This window comes from Coloeus monedula (genome assembly GCF_965178545.1).
Source record: "Coloeus monedula genome assembly, chromosome: 2".
In the NCBI taxonomy this organism is placed as follows: domain Eukaryota; kingdom Metazoa; phylum Chordata; class Aves; order Passeriformes; family Corvidae; genus Coloeus; species Coloeus monedula.
Window position 1 is genome coordinate 37,153,269 of NC_138782.1, and position 17,045 is coordinate 37,170,313.

Below are 17,045 nucleotides of genomic sequence, written 5' to 3' on the forward strand. Positions count from 1 at the left end.
TACTCTAGTACAACATCTTGACTTAATGTGGAAGGAATTAATGGTGTAAATGGATTTTTTCATGCCTTTCTCTTAATGTAAATCTTGTCAAAGTTTCATCAAAATCTTTGGGTTCCTGTGAAATGTTGGTAAATTAATAAAGCTATGTCATCCAATAAAAAGCAGTTCTGCTGAGAATTTTTCAATAGTGCTAAGTACTTTCAATACAAAGATAGGAATATTTCCACCCTAACCCAAGTTTAAATGGTTGAGATTTGCAAAAGATGCTTTTCACAAGATTAGTGCATTGTTGAGGAAGCAATGAATTCTCTCCTGACAAGCATGAGCAGCTGTTCAGGCAGCATGTGGTCATTAGCTACTGCTGCCCCTCAGTGTCAATGCATCAGTAGCGTGGGGATGAATGGGTTTTGTTGCAGTTAGAAGGATTTGGGTAGGGAAGGCATCAGTATCAACCAGTACAGAAATTTGACAAAGGTGATTCATAATCTGAAATGACATTCAGGTAATAAGCTGTGCCCTAGTGATCCAGCTCAGGACTAGAAGCAATATGACCATATGGGGCTGCCTCTTGATTTTGGCTCAACCCAAGCAGAATCCTATATTATAATAAACTTACAGTTCCTAATATTTAACCTTTTCAACAGTAGCCTAAATGCATGGGCCTTCTCACTGAAAACTTAGAATGCTTGACTTCTGCTTTTTGGGTGGGTTTTTTGTCTACAAAAAAAAAGAAAAATGAAATGAAAAATGAGAAGTAAATGTGTAAACTATTACTTTTCTTATGTATGTATCTGCCAAACCACAGGAAGAGCAACTTAACTCATTTAGCTGCTAGTAGTAGAAGTCTGACTTACAGTAAGACAGGAAAAGGAAACTCTGAAGAGTTTTGAGAACTGGTCTTCATATGGATTCATATTCAATAAGAATGTATGTAGCAATTATCAATAAGAATATATAAAATGAATTGTAGCAATATCTGTATTACATTGTAGGGATTGTTGCACTGCACTATAGTAGCATCTTTGAAGTGAAATCAAACTTCCCTGCTAATCTAAAGCAAAAATTACTTCATTGATCTGCTAAAGGTATATGGGAACATTGTTTGAGCTTCTATAGGCAATTGATCCTAAGAATTCACAATTCCTCTCTCCTGGGGATACAGCAACCAAGACACAGCTTCATAAGAAGTCATCCAGTCAGGATTCCTGGGACAGTACCTAAATTAGTTTTCTGCCCTTCTGAGCAAGCGTTGTGAATGGTCTGTTCTATTACATTTTACTTTCTGGCAGATTTTCACTCTGAATGTACCAACAGAGAATTTGGCACTTAAAGCTATGTGTGTGTGTATATTAAAAGATGAGATTTGTTACATCCTTTACGCATTAATTTCTTCAGTTTCTGACTGAAAGCCTTAATAGCCTTAGTGTTAACTAAAGATAAATTAATGTATTTCATGAAGACTTTTCTAGTGAAATACTGAATTTAACAAAACCCTTAGCATAAATTTGCAGTGTGTACATACAGACCTGTTTCCAAGGTGGGGAGGAATTCTTTATGCCCTGTTTTGTTTTAGGTCCTATGGGATTTGTTTTTAATTGGGAAAAAGATGGAGAAGTGTGAATTCTCCATTGGTAGATTACTGTAGATCAGTACTCTGTCTGCTAGGCTGTCTTGGATTAACAGGACCAAGTGGTGCCTACAGGTTTTTGTGATGAACAAAGCACGTGTCGATTCTAATGCAACTCTGTTAGGGGGGGGAAAAAAAAAAAGAATCATTATTTTAAATTACCATAAATGCTTTTGCTGCTAAAAAATTTTCAGTAGACACTTTGCTGTACCTGTCAGTCACGTAAAAATTGCTGCCCCTGGTGGGTATGTCTTCAGTTAACTTAGTATAGGCAAAGGCATCTTTTCTAATTAAGTCTTCAAGTATCTGTCTTAACCTGCCTTCAGTCTTTAGTGGGCATGGGTTGTCTGAAGTAGTTGTAAATATTGAACACTGCTGAAAACTTGATGTGTATGATCACTGCATCCCAGTTCTTGTACATCTGTGGTTAGATAACAGTGCTAGGATCATTTCTTACTTTCTGAGCAACAGTGTCCTGAACTCAGGGGACACCTTTCACCGTAAAGAATCTGATTTAATTTCCAGTTCCATTTAATCTTTGTTGCAGTTGGGGCCGCCAACAAAGATGCCTGTTGTAATGTGGATGTATCCACTAGGAAAAATTGACAGATGGTAACAAAATCTTGTACCAATAATCCAGGCTGTGTTTGAACTCATGACCTGTATGTGAAGGGCTCAGTATCTTGTTACAAATCCCTTGAGCTATCTACTCATCTGTGTCTAATTTTTAAAAAGTCCCTGTCTCACACCTATTTCTTCTTTCAGTGTTTTACAGAAGTTAGGTTCCTTGTACTCTTGCCTTCTGTTAATGTCTTTGTGATACTTTTTCCGTATTTTGATTTGCTTGGATATTTTTTTTCAATTTTCAAGTCTGTCTTTTCCATGCTACCTTGAATTTCATTATCCATTAAAAGGGGGGTAGTTTGGAATTTAATAAAATTGTGCAGTACAGTGAATTAATGCAAACGTTTATTTTAAGGAATGTGACTATTTCATGTAACAAGTTTGGGAAATTGCTCACATATTAAGTGGAGTTTTAACAGATGAGGAAGGATGAAATTGGCATAGACATCTTCAGTCATTCTTGTGAGAGCTCAGTTAAGAAGGGCATTGTTTGATATCTTCATTAATCTATTCATAAGACCTTTCTGCTCTTCACTATGACCAAAAAATGCACATTACTGTTTAAAGTTATTAATTTGTTGTTTGAGGTTATTACTATTACTGCAACAGTAGTCCTATTATAACATAGTCTTAACTTAGTTTTTATTTAAGTATGGAATAAAAGGCAGTTTCTGTCATTGCTAGCTTACTTTGATATTTAAATTAACAGCCCCTTTATCTCTTCATAAGCCTAAAAACAAGAGTCTTGACTTTGAGTTTCTTGTAATGGTTAATATCTAATAATTTTATAGACAACTTGAGCTAACCATCTACTCCTTCATCAGCAGATCATGCCAATAGTAGGTGAATTCACAGCTTATGTAGAACTCCTTGTGCATCTCTGAAATTTCAGATAAGAAAATATAATTTTCATATATATTGTAAATATGAATACAGAAATAAGTTGCATCAAATTGCATTTTTAATATGTAAACTAACATACTGATCCAAAAAGCAACATCTTTTTATGCTGTCCATTTATGGGAAATGTAATTTCTATTTAATTTAGTGTTAACCAAAGGAGCTAGTGATCTGTGAATTTAAAATTTATTAAATTAGTATGATTTCAGCTTCTTTAAAGGAAATGCAAATATCTCCCTATGTGATAGATACACTGGCATCAAGATACAGCTTTCTGTAATTAAATGCATTTGCCTGAACTCCAGGCCTCTATGAGATGACTCACGTAAAATATCCATTAGAAGAAAAGTGGCTGTTCAGAAAAATACTCACATATTCGGAGCAACATTTTTCAGAAGGACACTAAATCATGTGCTTTGCCTGCAAAAATGTGTGCAAATACTTTTTTTTTTCCTGAATCAGGAGTCAGAGACTACTAACAAAAGTTATCCTCACTGGAGCATAAAATACCTGCCCTTTATGGGAGTGCGTTTTGAAGCATTATGTTACAATGTTATCAAATCACAGTATACTCTTTCCCCCCTGGGCTGATGCTTTGAATCATTTAAAAACTCTGGAACTGCTTTTCCTATTGCACTTAGGTACTGAAACTTATCCTGGCGCTGGACCAAAGAAAGAAGATAAACAGCTGAGCACTGTTTGCCCAGGTGAAAACAAAACTGAGGGACAGACAGAGGCAGCGAGTCTTCGGGTAGCTACAGGAAAGGACCACATGGAGGAGCAGCACTGCAGTGCTGAATCAACATTGAAGCCACACACCCAGTCCACAGGGACAGTGGGCAGGCCTTCTTCAGGCTGTTTATCATCTGGGGATGCCGGTAAAGAGAACAGTCTGCAGCTGAGGGAAACACAGCTCTCCAAGGATGCAGTGAAAACAGAAGGGGCTGGGGAGCCTGGAGTGAAACTCCCTCTTGAGCCAATGGTAGATGCTTTGGATTTAACAGATGCTGATTATATACCTACTAATTTGGTTCCTTCTGATAAAGATGTGCCAGCTGATAAAAGTCTGCTCAGATCAAAACATGCTGCTGGGTCTTCAGAAATTGCTAGTGACCAGCTTGGAAACAGTGATGTAAAGCAGCAACAGATAGAGCCTGATGACGATGATGAGAAGTCTTCATGGCACAGAACTGCATCAGATGAATGCTCTGGGTGTAATAAAGTGTCTGAGCATGAGAATACTGCCCATTCACAAGTGTGTGAGGAAATACAGAGAGCAGCAGGACCGGAGGAGAGGGTCAGTAATGAAGAACAAGAAGATTTATTTCTCAGATTTTTGAATGGTAACATAATAGACACTGAAGAATCTGCAAACTTAGCAAACCAAGAGGACTTTGACACTGTTCCAGATATTTCACCTGAACGAGCGTCTTACAACTCCCTGGAAGCTTTATCACTAGATGACAGCTTTTCTTCTCTTGATGAACTTACAAGAAGGATAGAGATTACTGAGGTAAATGTTGTGAATCCTATAAAATCTTCCATGTTTATCTCAGTTAAAATATTTTAGATATTGACAACTTCAAAATGTGTTAAATATTCCTTTATGTATCACTTTTTCAAATTGAAATCTATACTTATTTAGTTGTTCTGAGTTACTCATAAAAAAATTTCATTTTGCCTCTCTCTCCTTCTTGACTAGCAGTGCACTGTGTTTCTAAAAATTAGATTGATCTTATATATAAGTGTGATACCTGGGGGGTTTAATTTTTTTTTATTCTGACAGAGACTGTTAAGAGATGTTCTCACAATTCCTATAAATCAAATTTTGTGTCAGAGATCTACATAATGCCTATGATGCACCATCGTTCATTTCTATGCATAGAACAAAGTTTGCTTTTTTGTGCCTATTCCATATAAGTGAGAACTACATATGTATAATGAATGTATATGAATGAATGGGTTTCTAATTTTGTCAAGTTTAAGCAGATCTGTTGTTCAACCAAAGCTAAAGAGCTTCTAACCCTGAACCCACCTTTGTTAAGCACTGCTGATAGGCCTGTAACGAGGGTGAGTGCTTCATAAGCTAAATTGCTCTTCTGAAAATAGAGAAGATTAATTGCTTTGGGACTTTTTTGGAGAGTGTAATGATGACATCTTTGCTTTATTTGTCTTCTGGTTTTGCTGCATTTGCATCCATGGGACCTTAAGAGCTTTTTTTTTTAATGAAAAAATGAGTTTATTGTGAAATGATGTTATTTCAGATGCTGAAGGGGGAAGACTTGTATAAAGATATCTTCTTAGTTCTTCTCCAGTTTTAAGGTATTTAACAATAGACTATCCCTTGGCAATAAAGTTACAGTACTTCTCTATAGATCAAACTAATGCACAGAGACCAAGAACCCCCACAATTGCTCAGGGACAGTGGCCAAGCAGGGAACTAAATATTGCAGATCGATGCTGATGTTATTACATGTTTGGTAAAGTCTCCAGAGCTGAAAATAGAGTGTTTTGGGTTTTCTCCCCACCTAAACAGTTTCTTACGTCCTTTCCAAGATCATGCTTCTTGTCTTTTTGTGGGCTCTCAGGAAGCATGCCACATACCAGGACTGACAGCCATGTGCACAAAGCTGTACACAAGCAGATGTGGATGTGCACATACATGTTAATACATGTATCCCAAATTTTCAGCTAAATCCATTGGCTTGTGTTCACTTAGAGGGTGGTTTTGAAAAAGAGTGTTTTGCTGACAGTCTGTGCTAAGCCTGTATACACGTATAACAAAAGAGAAATTTAAGTATCATCCCTCAGTATTAAATTTATTTTGAGCCCACTGAAAGTTCAGCATTTTAGCAGAGGAGTACTGTTCTGTTTCACATAGGTAAAGCCTAAATTAATCCAATAGCGTCTATTTTTAAAAAGCTGTGTTTATGTCATTTGTGTTTCAGAGGATGGGATAGGAAGCAGCATATTGATACTGTTAGAAAAATTATGCTTGTATTGATTGTCCCTGTGACTGATGATGATGCTTTACAGGGCATCTAATTTCAACTCTGGTTTGCTCTCCTGATGCTGGGACTGCCAGTACTCTGATGGCAGAGTTGAGTCTCTGCAGAGGAAAAAGTACCTTGAATTTTTCTGTAGAACTTTTTCTGGCCATATAAGGCATAATGTTGGCTGCGTTGGTGAGAGGCCACTTAAATCATTCTTAGCAAGAGGCCTGAGTTTTGTGTGAGTCAAGGGGCTTAAATGGGAGAAGAAGGATTAACGTCAGTACCAATTAAAATTTGTAATATGCAGCATCTGGGGTTGTTTCGCAATACATGAAATTTCTAGGTGCAGCAGGGTGAGTTAAGCACACCAGCTTATAATGTTTCACTATATACTTATATTATGTTTTTCCAATTAATCTTACCACCCATCAGTAGCCTAGGGGTTGGTTTTCAGAAGGGGTGAACACCTACAGCTTTCTTGGAAGACGTATTTGAAAGAGTTTGGCACCCCTGAGAAAGCAGCATTGTTCTTGTTCTGTTTTACTGCTAAAATAAGATTGCACTGAAGTTTTGACAAGGCCGATCTTTGCACCCAGCTGTAACACTTCTTCCTTTCTTGTCCTCTTGAAGGCTTTGAAATTGCATTGTTCAGGCTATGGCAACCTAAGAAGATAACAGTGTTCTCATACAGTGGTTGTTAATGAGTTATCTAGAAAATACATTGGTAACCACATGACTGAAATGAAATTAATCACATGAAATGTACCAACATGGCAGTAAAAAAGAAAAGAATAATCAATTTGACTGTGATAAAACTTGTCATGGAGTGAGTATTTAAAAAACTGCCACAAACAAATTAGAATGGAAGGTGGAAGTAAAGATAATTTTGAAATAACCTGGGGACAAAACCCATATGGTAAGACAAAATTTCATTAATGCTCTTCAATTGGCATGTAATAATAATTTATTGAAAATGGGGAAGGGTGGATACCTGTGTATGTATTTACAGTTAGGAAGTTTTGCTTGGCTCCATATTGAGATCCAAGAATCATCTCATGTAGTTTTCTAATTTAGATACTTTGTCACTTTCTTTTAGTTTATAATTTACAATAACTAATTACAGGAGTGAAAATTCACCAAATTCTGACTGTGGATTTAAATAATTGCAAAACTGAAATAGTAGTTTTCATATTGTACAGGCCCTTATACTGAGTATTTCTTCACTACTACAAACCATGTACAACATCATGCAAATGACAGAAAACCACAGTCATTTTATAGAAACAAGATTCATACAGCTAACAAAGAGCTTTGAAGCACAGTCAGCAGTTGGCAGCAACAGATATGAGAAGTATATAGCTCTTCTTAAATATCTTTGCTATCATTTCTGTGAGAATGAAATGACACACCACTGGCAAAACAAATTTTAACCTCAGTAAAGTTCTATTTTGCCATATAAAATAAAAGGTTATAGCATAAACTTTTTATGTGAGTGCCAGGGAAGTGAGTAAAATCTTAAAGTTCTTCCTTATTAGAAAATTGTAATTGGAAAATTCTTTTTAGAAAGCAAAGATAGTGAGACTGTCTACCAAAACAAAGTTTTTGGATGGCAGTTTGTATACCATGAAATGAAGTCTCCACCTATCTGTACTAGGTTTGGGGCCAATGTTTTGGATCCCCTGTTCTCTTGTCTGGCTTGGGTCCTGTAGCTTTGAGTTTGCAAGAACTGTGCTTCCATGTGAAGTGCTTACACCGTATCTGGGGGATTTGTTGCTGTATCAAGGAGCTCAGGTACTTGCATGGCAAGTGTTATCAGCAGGAAAAATAGTTATTGTCTGTAGCTGTGGTATGAATACTGAATCTGCTAAGCTAGCTCCTTTTCAAACTCAAATTACTCACATATCTAATGTATTTTATTAGCAAAGGGATTTGTCTGCTGCTTTTATTGCAACACAGGGCAGTCTTGTGTTTTGTCATTTTGTGGATTACTGCTTTAAAAAATCTGGTATTGCTTGTAATAAAATTATAGTTCTTTGCCAAGTAACTGAATAAGGAATACAGCCCACAGAAGAATACACAAATGAAATTTCTTGAGTGGTTCTCTGCATTCAGACCAAAACACTTCATATAATGAGCTCTTCTTCCTAGTTCCCAGTTTGTAGTGCCTCCATCTTGGGGTTGTTATTTATGTCTCTATGGGACAATTAATTCTAATTGTCAAGTTCAGTCTGTTTTCTCTAAGAACTTGAAGTACAAGGCCTTATTTACGTAGTTTTGTCCAGTATGTTTACATATATATATATACACACACATATAATATTTGTTGAAAATAAGCACAGTGTAAGAAGCTTTTTGATATTTTATTAGCAAATGCTGTTTTAAACATAGAAGAGACAGGTAATTTGAGTTTAAGTTTATTTTTTCTGATTTTGCAACCTGGTTATTAAAATTTATCTGAAAAGTGTAAAAGCTTTCATTGAAGCAGATTTGCTTTTGGCTAATGGTGGGGAAAAGAGAAAAACTTGATTTAACAGAGTTTCAGTTAACCAACAGTCATTGCTGCTTTCTTTTTTGCCTGTTTGAAAATGCCACCACACATCTGCATGCCACTTTCAGTTCCTGTACAGTGATTATAAAGGCTCCAGTCAAAAGATTTTGTGAAGGCCAGCAGAACTGACTGAGTAAGCTCAGTTACATAGATGCTCTAAGACCATCTTTTGTTAATTATCCATCTTAGAATTAAAAAAATATCTGATGTTTCAATAGGGTCCTCTTTCATGTAAGAGCCATTTGCAGAGCAGTCTGGTGCAAGCCTGTATTTTTCAGTGGTTCAACTCAACCCTCTGCTTGACTTGTGGTCAACTGTATTAACCACAGTTCCCTCGTTAACTTATTTAAATAATATATTCTGCCTTTTTTAATTCCTCCTGCCTCCTGAAGACTGGCATGTAAAACTTTGTCTTGTATGGCAGCTAAGTCCTTCTCCTTGGATGTTTAATTAGTGGAAGGTGGATCTAATATAATCACTTTGTATATTGCAGACAAAGACAAAAAACCTTAACTGCATAACTCGTGAAATTCCAAGGCAGATGAAGTATGGAAGATGAAGTATAGTCATGGCATGGAGCTGAATCAGGAGAAGTTTAGGTTGGATATCAGGAAAAGGCTCTTCACCCAGAGGGTGGCTGGGCACTGGAACAGCTCCCCAGGGAAGTGGTCACAGCACCAGCCTGACAGAGCTCAAGAAGCGCTTGGACAATGCACTTGGGCACACAGTGTGACTCTTGGGCTGTCCTGTGCAGGGCTGAGCTGGACTTCAATGATCCTTGTGGGTCCCTTCCAACTCAGCATAATCTATGATTCTATTCTAGGTATGAGTTACATGTCATGTAAAGGGGTCATTTTTCAAAGTACAGTTTGTGGCTTTTGTTGGGGGAGGGGAGTAACACTAGCCACACTGATTTTATTGCAAAATCAAAAGCACTTGCTTTTTAAGCAAAAGAGGATGTTCAGAATAGAGAAACCTGTGCTGTGTCAAATTAGTTCTTTATACATTTAAAATAAATTCTGAAATGTAGCCATGTAGGCTGACAGGGAAAGTAAATGAGCCTCATTGTAGCAAGACTTTCCTCCACAAAGCCTTTTATGTAACTGTAATTACTGAAACACATTTCCACATAATCCTGTCAAGGATAGCCCTCTGGATTTAAGCTTGGAGAAGACCTGAGTTTGTGACACAGTCATTCAGAAATGACCAAGAGCCAACAGCAACAATGAAGTGCCTCAGGTTGGAATGACAACTTGCAGAACAGACCACCACATCTAATCTGCGGGCAGACTGGTAGGAATGCCCTGCCATCTCTGGCTGACATTGCCACCTTGTGCAGTCCAAGCCATTTGGGAATAAGCATTCTAGGCAGCAGCCAGCCTGCTGTGTGGGCGGTGTGGGAGGAGCTATTGATCCTCTTTTATGAAAGCAATGCTGTAAGCAGAAGCTTAAAATAATCTACTTTTCTAAAGGATATCATTTCATCTCCACCCTTCCAAATAAATAAGTCAAATTAAAGCGCTCCTACATAATCCCCCTTCCTTGTCACAACAAGGAAACATAAGTGTTGATTTTTCTGCTGGCCTGTTAAATTTTCGTGGCAGTTTTGCAAGGCCAATTTAACATTACCAGTAGAAGCTTCACCTCAGTGCACTCGTCTGTTGTGATGAGACACTTGCAGACTATTATTTCTGGGTCATTTGTGCCAACTACTGGTCCTGTGGATGTTGACTTAATTCATTTCCACCACCTCCACCCTTTCACTACTTTCCAAGCAATTCCTTGCATTGTTTCATTAAATAATCCATTCAAGCTCTTGAGCAGATAATCAGAAGGAAAAGTGAGTATCAAAAGTGGTAACGTGGCAGAGATCAACTTTATCCTCTCAGTTGTGATTTTGGAGAAGTTATTAGACTGTAGGCATACACCCACAGTGCCCAGCTCTGAGCTGTGCAGGGGAACGTTATTTGTCCATTCAAGAGCTATAAAATACTGCCAGACCAGAGACCTGCAAGTGTAATTGCCACATTTCTCAGTTAAATGTTGCAAAGGCCAAGGCTGCTCCAGTGCCTATTGGATTGTGCCTGTCTCTGGCTGTGTGCAATGCACCGTCTCTCTGACTACAGCATGCATCGATGCATTATATAAGCTCGTAGCATGAGGCAAGCTTAAGGACATAAGTTATGAAGTTGTTTGTTTTTTGGTTATCTACAGCTCTTGGAACTGCAATGCAAACAAGTTTTTATGAGTGGTCTCTAACTTATGGTATCGATAGACTTAAGCGGTCACTTGTTTGCAACTACAGTATTACTTGGAAAGCTGAGGGGTTTTGAGTTTTTCTGAAAATTAGAGGCATTTGGGGTTGTCTAATAGATGAGTTACAAACTCAGTTGTAAATGTGATATGTTTTATCTGTAGCACAAATGTGTACATATTACTTTTCAATTTAACAAATGCTACTGCTGATCTATAGAGTTAGTTTTTAAAAGTCCTACTAAGATCTAGGGAGAAATAATTATGACTTTTTTTGAGGCAAGGATGCTCACAAAGTAAAAAAAAGGGCATGTCTAAACATACTTTCTATTTTAATTTCTGTTTATTTCTAGCACACCAGGAACTACTTGCTTAGGAAAGCATTTTTCTCCTGATACTTCACCTACTTGCATTTCATTAATAACTAGGAAGTTACAGACTGCTCAGCCATCCCAGTATGGCTTAGCTTATATTATTGCAACTAATCCAAATGCTACAGCAAAGAAAAGAGAAGGTGTACTTTATTGACTTGTTGACTATATTTCTGTTTGTGCAAGCTGTTTGGGTGACCAGCCTATAGGGAAGGATTTTTGAGCTGCTGCTGTATCCAGAGAGCTTATTAAAATGTGGAGCTGGAATCTATCCAGAGCACTGAAGCTTTCTTTTTCCCTGGTGTTCCCTCTCTTTGGTTTTGTAGCCCTGCTGTAGCTGCTTGTCCCCCCTGGGGAACCAATTGCAGTGCTGGAAAATTAATCTCACAGTAAGTATTTGATGGTCTCTGCAGGATTATATCTTTGGAGAGGCAGCAGCAGTGTGTCATTGACTTCTTATTGCCCTCTGATCATAGTGATTTTGACACAACTCTGCCTCACCACTGCCCCAGCCCATGGGAGCTTACGAAGGAACACAAAGTACAATCCAAGCAGTAAATGTGTGTGTATTTAACTTTGATAACAATTAAGGACAAGCAGTGTCAATAAGCAGCAGAATGACCCTGCAGCTGTCCTGTGTGTTCAGGACTTCATGTCATCAAGAAGGAGCTTTCACAAGTGCTGCAATGTTTAAGAAAAGTAGACTGGAAACCATTTATTAACTGTTTAGCTTGTGTCCTCCCTGAGTCACTGTGAGAAATCGAAGCATGAGCTCTATTTAACATCTCTTGTGCCACTCACTGACTTTCCTGATAGATTGCCCCAGTGGAAGGATTGGTGTCTATACTAAAGAAGAGAGATGACAGGGATGGAAAAACAATTGCTCAAGTCCAGCAAAAGCAAACAAAGAGAAGAGTAAGATTCCAAGAAATGGAAGACACATTGGATCAAGGTAGTTTAAAGCTGTTAATTCATAGGTTGCCCTCTTGGGGTGCAAATATTGTCAATCTTTTTGTTCACAGCAGCAAAGCAGGCATTTATTGAACATACTCTCTTGGTTTTTAAAACTTAATAAGTAAAGGTGATTGAACAAAGATTGTTAATCTGTACCAGGCTTGCGTAACAAGAGTACAGAAAGATACAATAAGCACACTTCTTTTTTAAAGGTTGGTTGAGAATGAAGTCTCTGCTTTTTTCCTCTAGATGAATGATATACAAGTGACAGATAATTGAAAGCCTTTCATTAATGTTCATTGCTTAGAGGTGGGTGGTGTAGGCTTTCTCCCTAAATCCATTTAGGTAGAGGGATGCAAAAGAAACAAGTCTGTTGTGCTTTGTCCATGGGTACATTTCCAACCCTTTCTAGTAGGCCATGGGAGTGGAGATGTCAGATTTTAACCTTGCTTTATAATTTAACATCCATACGTATTTGCTAGCTGTCATTAAATCCAGCTTTACACCTTACTGTCTTTTTGATGGGCTAAATAGCCTCATGAGAACTACAATGTTATTTTGTTATGCTTTTTTTTGGAGTTTAAGATCTCTATTATTCAAACTGAAGAGATAATAAGAAAAATACTTTTAGTTGTTAATGATACAGACAGTACTAGCTACTGTGTATGCCAGCCACTAAATGGTATAAATTAGTGCTGAAAAGTGCATTAGCAGCCTAAAAGAGACCCTATCACATCTTTTTCTTGAAATTATGTTAAAAGTATTCATGTTTTATTTAAAATTCCCGTTAGAGTTTTTTCTATGGTTTTCCCCCAAGGATTTACTGATCCAAAAGCAAAGTTGTTTTATAATAATAACAATATTATTATTATTACTACTTTAAATCTGATTTCAAACACACATAAAAATCACTTGAATGTTTCTTTTTAACCCGTTTCTTCTCCCTGGTGTAGAGTGAAGGGAGTATAGAAATTTTCTTAGAGCCACGCCAGTCTGACAGAAGATGCAGATGTTGTTTGTGAATACAGATTAGCAAGGACAGGTGAGGTTATGAGGATGTAGCAGCACCTCTGCAACCTCTGTATTACTCCTACTTTGGAATAAACAATCCTGCAAAGAATTAGTAGAAAATAACTGAAATGTAGAATAACCCCTCACATTGGCCTACTCTGAAGGTTTTGTCTCTGTACTTAAAATGTGAGAGTAAACACAAGCAGTTCATTGTAGTGCAGCCAGTGTCATTACAAATGAAGCAAGAATGTTTCCATTTGGTTTAGTTTCAAAGCCTTTGTTTCATTTCAACTATTCTATGAAGGAAGGCTTTGGCTGTGGGGCATTCTCACAGGTAAGCTTATTTTGCTTCAGTGTGGAATGACTCCACAAGTGATCTCAGCAGGGACAGGTACACAGACTGCAGAAATGAAGCAATATAATTATTTAGGTTTCTGACAAGACTGAGAAACAAAATTCCTCTCATGTATTGCAGTCACTTTGATATGGTGAGCATTATTAAGTGTGTTTACCTCCTGAGCCATTCATGATAAAAACCCATCTCAGGTTTTCTCACATGCATTTGTATTGCTTTGTATAGCATTCTTTTTCACCTTTTCTGCTCTTATTTACAGATGAAGTGTCTGGTGGCTCCTGTATTTTGCTGATCCTGCTGTGCATAGCAACTGTTTTCCTTAGCATTGGAGGAACTGCACTGTACTGCACCTTTGGTGACATGGAATCCCCTGTGTGTACTGATTTTGCAGCCAACATGGATTTCTATTATACACAGATACTGCAGCGTGTGGAAGAACTTAAACACTGGATAGCCTTCTCATAGCTGGAAGGAGTGGAGACAGCACGTTGAGAGCTCACCAGTGGTTACTGGAGAGGGTAGAACAAAATTGTGATTTCAAGTTCTCTAACACTTGCCACCTGCAGGTGATGTGTATTTGACAATATACTTTCACATTTACTTAGAAATCAAGAAAATTTTAGTTTAGCAATCAGGTGGCAAAATGTTCACATCTGTTCACAACTGTAGCAGTGTGGTATGGGAGCATAAAAAGTTATTATCTTCATCCTTTTGAGAGTAGGCAAGTAGCTTTTTATCCACTTGAGCAAGCAAAGAAGGAAGAAAATTAACTGTCTTCTATATTCTCTCCCATTGCCACACATCGTGTAAGCAATCTCTGGAAGCTTAGTAAAAGGACAGCTTTAATTTACAGCTGTTTGTGCAAAGGTGTTGCCTCCAGCTATCATGCAATAAGTCTCTGTTTTATGGAAACTTTTTTTTTTTTTAGTCTTACTGGTTTTATCCATTTTATTTCTCCTGGTGAGCCATGTAATTATTGGGGTGGAGTGAGAAGAATGCAGTGGCATTCAAGGAGCCCTCATTTGGTGATTACCAGGCTGACCTTGTATCTTATAGCTTACAGTGAATATCATGAACGGGATAAATCTGCTGGCAGATTTCACTAAATTTCTTGGACCTTTACTCTCAGTATCATGTGGGTTGTTCTAGAAATGGAAGGTTAAAGAAGAAATCACTGGTCTCACTAAACACAGAAACAAAAGATGTTTAGTAAATTACTCAAATAATCAAGTGGCTTTGGCCAATCTTAAAGCACCTGGTAGCAGGTGTGGGGCTAACTGGGTTTTTCTCCAGCTATGTGACTGACTTGGAGTAATCACTTTGTGCCTCAATTTCTCCTCCATAAATGGGGAACAATGATCCTTGCCTTTATCTATGAATATTTATTGGAATTAGGGCTCATGTCTGATTCATCCCAAATGAGTGCACAGGATCACAGAACTGTGTGGCTGCAGCCTCTGACAATGAGTGAAAGTTATGTAAAGTGGGACTGATCCAACAGAAGAGATTCAGAGGTTCATGGCAGATCCACAGCACCTTAGTAGTCCAGGGCACTTGTTCCAGCTGATAAAGCACATTTGCATCTATTTGCCCTGCAGTTCTGAGACCTGTATTGAAAAATCTGTTCTTTCTCTATCAGCTTTACAAATTTAGATCAGTACAAAGAGTCATTTTAAATGGGTATTTCTATCACTTGGTGCTCAGCCCTCCCTGTGTGGTGGTGAGAGAAACACTGACAGGACAGTGAAGGTGAGAATTAGATACACAGGCCTTTGGGCCACACTCTGGTCAAGATGTGGCAGCTGTTCTTGTACAGAGCACAATGGTCCAGCCCTGCTGATGGTGTGAGTGTGGAACAATTCCTTTACACCTCAGGAAACAGCATTTTCGAGGGGTCCACTTCACTCCACTCTGTGATTTCCTGCTTACTAACCTTGTATGATGCAGTGTGTTCAGGTTTAGGATATTATTTTGTAAAATGCTATGAAGTGAAATCTTTGAGATACTGCTCAGAATTATAACATTAAAGATCATGCTTTCTGACATTTGCAAGCAAATTGTCCCTCTAGTGAGCTTGATTGTTCCTAATGCACTGTTACATTTAACGGGTTTTTAAAGCAAAAGTTAAAATCATGTTTTTTCTGGAATAAACTGCATGTATGATTTCTCTTTTGGTTTTCACTGTGGAGGCTTAGTTCATTTATACCCTAGGGAGCCTCATGTGCAGCTTTATATTAAACTAGCAAGTTTTAAATGCCCAAATTAATGAAAACTTTTGCTTTTAGAATGAAACTTGAGAACAGTAGTTTGGGGTTTTTTTGTTTGTTTGTTGTCCTCAGAGTATCATAATGCTGGGCTACTCTAAAGGAGAAAGGGAAAGACACTTTCGTATTTTAAAGTGTTACTGGCTGGTTCAGTTTATTATTTGAATTCTGGGTTTGTTTATTTGTTTATTTATTCAGTTTTTCTTTTAAAGAGAAGCTTAATTTTCTTTTTTGGCAATTTACTTGCAGAATAATTAAAAAGCATGCATTCAGTTAAAGTATGTATTTATAGTGACTATGTAGTTAGAATATATTTTGGGTTTCTGTAACTTTGCATTGAGTGTTTCAGAATATTAAGTTTATTGCTAAAGAGACAACTGTTGATTTCAGCTTAAAAAAAATATTTTTAACTTTTGTGCACTTCATCACCAAAAAGATTGAGAGGTATTTATAGATCTATTTATTCAAAAGTATATCAGACACGGAGATCAAAGATCCACACCTTCTAGGTTCATTTAATTAAAACTATTTTAAAATAATTATTTTATTTTAAACAATAAAGCTATTTAAAGTCAAAGCAGTTTTTAATAAGTATTTCAGTTTCAAATCAGTGGCCCAAATCCTGGTATGTTCTCTTTGTGCTATATTCCTGGTGCAAAGACTCACTAGCATCAGCAGAACTGCCTACAAGGTCATGAGGAGGCTGGGCAGCACTTTACCAGCACGTACCCGCTGAAGAATGAGCAGCCAGCCATTCTGTGTAACTCAGATACCCTACACTTGTAACTTGGAGGATCTCTTCAGCCTTCCCAAGCTATGCCAAGGTACCACACCTGCAAAGTCTCTCAGGATCTGAGGGAGCAGAAAGGGCACACGTGCACAGGCTGCCCAGCTCCCGCTCTGAGCTGCTCACTCCTCAGTTGCAAGTGAGGACTTGAATCTGGATCCAATTTCTGTTGGCATTCCTTTACAAAAAGCTGATGGTGCAAGTTCTTGCTTCGTGTGACAATTCTGTCAGTGCAAATCATTTGCATGGTGTATAGTACATTATCAAATTTGCAGCTACCAACAGAACAAAATTTGCTTTGCCTTGGAACTCCAAAGAGTGTGTGGGTAGGCCTGATGTTGGCCTTCCTATGTGTTCT

The 17,045-nt window shown here is 37.8% G+C and overlaps 1 protein-coding gene across 6 annotated transcripts in view; it reads left to right on the plus strand.

Moving 5' to 3' along the window:
• CNST (consortin, connexin sorting protein) overlaps nt 1–15,802 on the plus strand; it is a 46,489-nt gene extending 30,687 nt beyond the window's left edge. For 5 of the 6 annotated variants that reach the window (XM_082277088.1, XM_082277091.1, XM_082277090.1 and 2 more), the window contains 3 exons: nt 3,793–4,664; nt 12,133–12,268; nt 13,896–15,802. In XM_082277088.1, coding sequence (XP_082133214.1) covers nt 3,793–4,664; nt 12,133–12,268; nt 13,896–14,101 — 1,214 coding nt within the window. In that variant the 3' untranslated portion in view covers nt 14,102–15,802. The remainder of the gene's footprint in view (nt 1–3,792; nt 4,665–12,132; nt 12,269–13,895) is intronic. The other variant, XM_082277093.1, reaches the window with a different exon arrangement.
• The last annotated feature ends 1,243 nt before the right edge of the window (nt 15,803–17,045 follow it).